Here is a 7056-nt window from a genome sequence, read left to right as displayed (position 1 = left end):
TTTGGAATTTTCTCATGGCCATAACCCGAACCGGATGTTGCTCGCAAAAACGGTTTTTTACGCACGTGTATACGAGTCATCTGGCTACGGATGACATAACAAAACAGCAATATGTTCGGGAGTGTATGAAAGTAAAAGTTTTCGTTCATGTACACGAATTGGTACTATCTACCGGGCCGCTTCCCTTATACGACCATCCTCCATTCACTTATCATAGTGGATCACTAAGCGACCATACGTACAGTTCGACGTTATGACAGGTCGACATCGTGCCTGTTTGGTTTAATGACGGTCGACGAGTTTCCGTCGACGAAATGACGGGTCACAATATTGTCTCATTTTGCAGAGGTGGATACCACTGGGGAAACCGTAATTTATGGAACAGTTTCCACGGCGTGGATGGTTTTCTATAACCTTTTCGGACTGTTCGGCACAGCAGGACTTATCAAGTCATCACGACCGTCTCAATCCGCCACAGGCCAGCTGAGTGCGACGCGCGGACTGGATTTCTTTCGCATCTACACATGGCTCATGATTATTGGTATTCTATTCGCTGTGGCTGCCATCATGGAAGGAACAAACAATCAAGCATACGAAGTTCTCCTGGGATGGGGCATCCTCTACGTGGAGCTGGTTTTCGCCTTCCGCTCCACGGGCATGGCGGCGGCATATTGGTCACGGACGGCAAACGAAGAACTACGGGCCATGGAGGCTATTTGCCCACGTCCATGTCGTGCCACGGCTCGATCCCCACCGTTGTCGTCAACTACACACTACCGATGTTATCGAAGATCCACCTGTGTACACTGACGTTGCGCCACGAGACAAAGTGGATCTCCCTCCATCCTACGCGGAGATGGCGATTGCTCACAATAGTGCGGAAGCAGAAGCTGGGTCGCTTTTGGGCCCCTCTTGCACGCGGGTGGAAAAGAGCGAATTCGAAACGTGTAAAGAAGCACTGTGAGAAACGCCATGTCTTAACAGTGAATATGTGAATATCTACTGCATGTGAATATCTACTGCATGACAGTCGAAATTTCAGTTGTAATAAATATAAATTAAAATTTTTGCGCTTAATAACATGCCGATCTACAGTATTTTATCATGCAAACTCGTGCACCTACTGTATATAAAAATAGCAATGTTTGTCCGAAAAAATTGACCCGCTCTGTTTTAAGGTTTAACGCAGAATGCGGAAGCAAGCCTTTTTTCAAACCCAGCGCTAGCGATGCATTCGCATCAGATGTGCGGTTGAATACTGTCTGTATGATAGCGAACATTCAGCAGTAATAATTTTATTATTTAGCGACTCGTGCCACTTACTAATCCAAAATCTGCCTATTTTAACACCCGTCCTGGTGTGTAGAAATGCAGGTACAACATGTGGCTGAAAAAATTGATGCTCTGTTTTGCTTTGTCTGCCGTATTGCGCAAACAAGTGCTACTTTCTTGGCCCATGCTCAAACTCGGACTTGGACTTGGACTACTAAAACTTGGACTTGACTTCACTTGGACTCTAAAACTTGGACTTCACTTGGACTCTAATACTCGGACTTCACTTGGGCTCTGAAACTCGGACTTCACTTGGACTCTAAAACTCGGACTTCACTTGGACTCTGAAACTCGGACTTCACTTGGACTCTAAAACTTGGACTTTATGACTTGACTTGGAATTAGGCGTTTCTTATGTTACTTATGTCTTCTTACGTTTCTTCATGTTTTCTTAGGTTTCTCAGGTTTCTTAGGTTCTTAGGTTTCTTTGGTGTTCTCATTTAGGTCTTTTAGGTTTCTCAGGTTTCTTAGGTTTCCCAGGTCTCTTAGGTTTCTTAAGTGTTCTTGGCCTTCTTTCGTGTTCTTAGGTTTTTTTAGGTCTCTTAGGTTTCTTAGGCTTTTTAGGTGTTCTTAGGTTATTCTTTGGTTTCTTAGGTTTCTTAGGTTTGTTAGGTGTTCTTAGGTTTTTTAGGTCTTAGGTTTTTTAAGTTTCTCAGGTTTTTTAGGTGTTCTTAGGTTTTTTAAGGTCTCTTAGGTTTCTTAGGTTCCTTAGGCTTCTTAGGTTTCTTAGGTTTCTCAGAATACCAAAGAATACCTAGATAACCTAAGAAATGTTGTAACCTCAGAAACCTAAGAACACCCAACAAACCTAAGAAAGCCAGAGAAGCCTCAGAAACCTGAGAAACCTAAGAAACCTATGAACACAAAAAAAGAAACCGAAAAAACCTAAGAAAGCTAAGAAACCTAAAAAAACCTAAGAAACCTGAGAAACCTGAGAAAACATGAAGAAACGAAAGAAGACATGAGAAACGCTTAAATCCAAGTCTGAGTCATAAAGTCAGAGTTTTAGAGTCCAAGTGAAGTCCGAGTTTTAGAGTCCAAGTGAAGTCCAAGTTTTAGAGTCCAAGTGAAGTCCAAGTCCAAGTTTTAGTAGTCCAAGTCCGAGTCCAAGTCCGAGCTTGAGCGCGGGCCTACTTTCTTCAAGCCCAGTGCTCGCGATTTACGGTATACCGTATATGCATTGGATATAGTAGATACCCCTCCGCTTATAGCGGGCCACCCACCGGGCGTAGGTAATTAGGGGTAACTTACCGGCCGTTGCAACGGTTGGGGTTAAAAGTCAACTGCCCCCTGGACAGCGGCACCTGGCGTCGCTTATTAGTGTGCGATCAAGCGTGACGCTAGTGTGCAGCGGTGCGTGACACATATGTTAGCGAAACTGTAAATAAATTAATATATATATATATATATACAATATATGTACAAGTACTTAATATAGTACTTAATATAATAATACTGTGTCCGGTCTATGACAACCGCTGACCTTTCACCAATGAATTCGGCCGCTGGCTATTAAATACCGGTGCCAAAAAATCAGTCGATCGGTCTTATAAAATTTCAAATTTTATAAATTTTAATCCGGTGAAAAAAAAGATGACAATCTTCTCTAAATACTTAACGGCCAACGAAAGGGCCGCGGTGGGTTTCCCTCATGTGATGGCGAACTATGACGCCTTCTACACATACGTAGAACACCTGGATGCCGACGGCCGTGAACAAGTGGTAAATAAATTAAATTAATATATTAATTCATTTATTTATAAATTTTTAATATATTACATAAATATTTATTATATTTATTTACAAAATATTTTAACACCGGGATGCGTAGGTGGGAGTGCTCGGTGAGCTCATGCGGGCAAACTCAGCGATAGGCCGCTATTTCCGGACGCGATCAGAGCTGGAAGCCGAGATCGCTGAGATGGGCGCGACGGTGAGCAGAATCGCCGGCCGGAACGGGGACGCGCTCGATCGCGCCGGAGAGGAAGCGGCACTGCTCGCCCAAATTGACCTCGAACCGACACCCGCACGCCGCCGCAACTGCAACAGTGACCCCAGCTGGTCACTCAGCTGGATACTGGCATACTTGTCCGGGGAAGTGCGGCGGCCGTCGGCGAGGGGGGATGGGAGCGTGGTCCTCGTGCCCAACATGGGCGCCGCGGTGAATCAACAGAAGAGACGCGAGAACTGGAAACATGTTCTGGGGAGCGTATGGCGGACTGCCCGGAACGTCGTCCTGAAGCGTCCACCGCGGCGCCCATACGCTGAGGTGTTGGACCAGCTCACCAGAAAGGTGGAGGAGGTTGCCCGCGTAGATCGCCTGGCGGATCAGATCAGCGTGCGCCGGACCGAATTTTTCGCCGTGTTCACGCTGGGGCTGGTCGGACTGTCCACGCTCAATCAGGTGCGCGCAGCAGCAGATGTTTTTGTCACCTTCGTAGATGGTGAGCTCGCGCGCCCTGAATAATATTTTATTATTATAATAATTTCTAGTCAAATTAATATTTTTATTTATTTTTTATATTATTGTGATATTACGTACTCTAGTCATAAGATTAATTATTATATACTGTGTTATTAGTTTTTGTGATACTACCATTTTTACTGTGTTGTTCTGTGATATTAAAGCACTTTAAAGTATGTACGAGTAGTTTCCTTAACAACAAAAAGAAAAAAATAGAAGACCGGGAGTTGAACACTGGACCTTGCGGTAAAAAGTAGAATACACAGTACACTCGGCCACTATACAATACTAAATTGCATTGCTATATTTTGCGAACGGCGTGAACACAAAACATGATAAAAATATTAAAAATAACTGAAACTACACAGTACTGTATACGTAACACCAAATGTATCGCAAATGCAGAATTATTACTGCACATTCGCACGTATTAATTTCAGGATTAAATCAGGAGGAGTTCTGATCCTGAAATTAATACGTACGAGTGTGCAGTAATAATTCTGCATAGGCAAAAGTCCGCAAATCAACCGCGGCCGTACGCAATACACGGTAGTACGCTCACATCTTGTGAAATAGTAATCGTTAATTACATTTGTAATTAATAATTATTGTTTCGCGGGTTGGTGGTACGCTGGTCCGGTGGCGGTGTGCGGTATCGGACGGTGTGTCGGTGGACACTGCGGAGGGGGTGATCTTACATTCATGACCATAATCATATTGAATATGATCATAATCAATATGATCATGGTCATGAATATATGGTCGCCGTGCGGTGATTCGGCAGGGCAACTGGCGGCATACAGCCATGAAATCATAATTACAAAATATGATTCTATCGTTCATAATTTATAATTATGATCTCACGGTGGCGTATCGGTAGACGCTGGCGCGGTGGTCCTCCATCCGTAAAGAACCGAACGGCCATTTGGCAGCACATCCGGCGCGGTTTTCTGTGGCATTTAACACGAACACAAATTCATAGTTGCAACTAAAACTATGAATCTGTATTCGTGTTTAACAACACAGAACCAGATTAAAATTAGAAAAACAACTACAGCAGTAGGTTGTAGTGAAAAGTAGACTTAACCCTACACCTACCGCACATACTAAAATTAACCCGTGTAACATCCGTACGGCCTCACAGACACGACTACGCCCACCGATACTGTGTTCGACCAATAGGAGTGTTTGTAGTGAGAAACACTGGTAAACGAAGAAAATAACGGTCTAAATATTTTCGCGTTGTACTCTGAACCTCATTTAGCAAAAATGGAGTATTCGTACTTGGAATTTGTCAGTAATTTACCCGATAGGGAAACGCAGTGGTATACGTTGGGAAAGTCTGTAGCGGCTTACGTCCAACCCCGTAAGCGTACTGTTTATTTACAGCAGGTTATGTCATTCTCAGATTCCAACAAGCACATCGCCAGAGAATACGGGATTAAACTGGGGGCGTTGGAACTGGCGCAGATCCTACGTTTAGAAGATAACAGAACTATGCGGAAAACCACAGACGCTCGGCTGAAAGGACCTCAGCAAATTACTTTGCTTAAAAAAACTGGTACTGTTCTGACCATTTATCCCCCGCATTATCCGGATGAAATCAACGATCCAGTTCTCGGAATTGGACAAGGGAACAAGAATATTAAAATGCGCTTAATGTCTTTTCAGCTACTTATGCTTGAAATTGAAAAGACTGACTTAGGATTTGATTTGCCATTAGGAACGGAATGTCCAGAAGACTGGGATGACGTTATTGTTCCTATGCTTTTGTCTGAATGCTCTATGTAAACGAACGTAACGGTCTCAACGCATGAATATTATTCGAGAATAATAATAATGATCTCACAGCATGACTACCGAATAAAGAATGGCAGTACGGCATTTGGTTCGCAATATGTATTACACTACAGAACAGGAAACACATAATTATTAGAATAAGCAGACACGATATGCATCGATAAGAATAATTAAACACGGATATTCATTTCTTTTTTAAATGCAGCAATTTTATCAATACGTTCTTGGAGCACTCTGGCCAACTCCGAGCCCAAAACTTCAGGCTCTTCTATGTCATAACACGGCATTTTCATAAGAACGGAAATCCGTCCGTTTCCGATCCAAGCGCCGGTGATGGCTCCGGCCATACTGGCAATGACGTTGGTATCGCCCCCCATAGAAATTGCCAGGATGATGCAACGATCAAACGCGCTTTCCGTAATAATTCCTGCGACAGGTGTCATCGCGCGTAGAGCACAGTAGATAGCCAAAGGAACGGCTTCCAACGCCTTGATTCCGTTGCCTAAGGCACTGACAACGGCTTTCGGATCAGTATTGTCTGCCAGGAACGTTTGAACCTTACGGAGACGGTTACTGTAAAACTTGAACTGATTATCCACCTCCATCTTTTTGCAGAAACTAATAAGAGTAGCAATAAAGCTAGCAGCGTCTGGCTGGTGGATATGCAATGCTTCAAAAATAGCACGAGCTTGTAACTTAGCCCCACGCACGGCAAGTAAATTGCCGTGTGTTAAGCTCGAACTTTCATCAACTTCTTTTAGAGCAGAGTCCAGATCAAAACAGTTAAGCAAAACCAGCGGTGCCACTCGAACTGCGGCACCGTTTCCATACGAGCCACTTCCACGGAATTGTTGGGCGGCCGGAAAATATACTGTTTTGGTTTTAATTCCGTTAAGTTTCCACGCAAAGAACACATCTTTGATTGTCGTAAAAAACTTTCGCCTCTCCGGAAATTCAAAGTAGCAATCGGCCATGTACTGAGCAACGTGAACATCGATAAATGAACCAGAATCAACAATAGAACGGGCTACAGCGCTCGTTAGATACGATGCGTCGGTTGGTAGCCAGCAGTTTTTAGAGAACAACGTATCCACTACGTGTTGAACAGCGATTGGTTGGCAGTCACGCTTGGTCTGTTTGAACAGCCCACCAGCACAGTCCCCAATATACGCCCCTATCAAGCAACCTCTGAATCGAGCAGAGTCAAGCACAGTTTCAGAAGTCATTTTCAAAATTTAGAAGTACAACTCGGTTTCTAAATTTCTAAAATGGCATCGTTTCGCGCTGTTATACCGCCGGTTATGCTTCGAACACCGCAAGCCAGGGACGTTAAAGTGCTTGGCCTCATAAGCAAGTATCGTAAAAAGAGCTTCTGCGAGCTTATGAATGCTTTGGACGATCAAGTCAAGCTCCTATTGGATCGTTTTCCATATCTGGGCGTTGGCCTGTATTTGCATTTC

General features: G+C 43.8%; 1 protein-coding gene across 1 annotated transcript; it reads right to left on the bottom strand.

Moving 5' to 3' along the window:
* Window positions 1–5766: 5766 nt before the first annotated feature.
* On the bottom strand, window positions 5767–6822 carry LOC129591082 (ADP-ribosylhydrolase ARH3-like). Its single transcript, XM_055486601.1, has one exon. It carries the CDS (start codon window positions 6820–6822, stop codon window positions 5767–5769), a length of 1056 nt encoding a protein of 351 aa, XP_055342576.1.
* Window positions 6823–7056: the final 234 nt, after the last annotated feature.

This window comes from Paramacrobiotus metropolitanus, unplaced genomic scaffold (genome assembly GCF_019649055.1).
Source record: "Paramacrobiotus metropolitanus isolate TYO unplaced genomic scaffold, Prichtersi_v1.0 Parri_scaffold0000044, whole genome shotgun sequence".
NCBI lineage: Eukaryota > Metazoa > Tardigrada > Eutardigrada > Parachela > Macrobiotidae > Paramacrobiotus > Paramacrobiotus metropolitanus.
The sequence above is the reverse complement of the archived record's forward strand: the minus strand, read 5'-3'. Positions and strand labels throughout refer to the sequence as shown.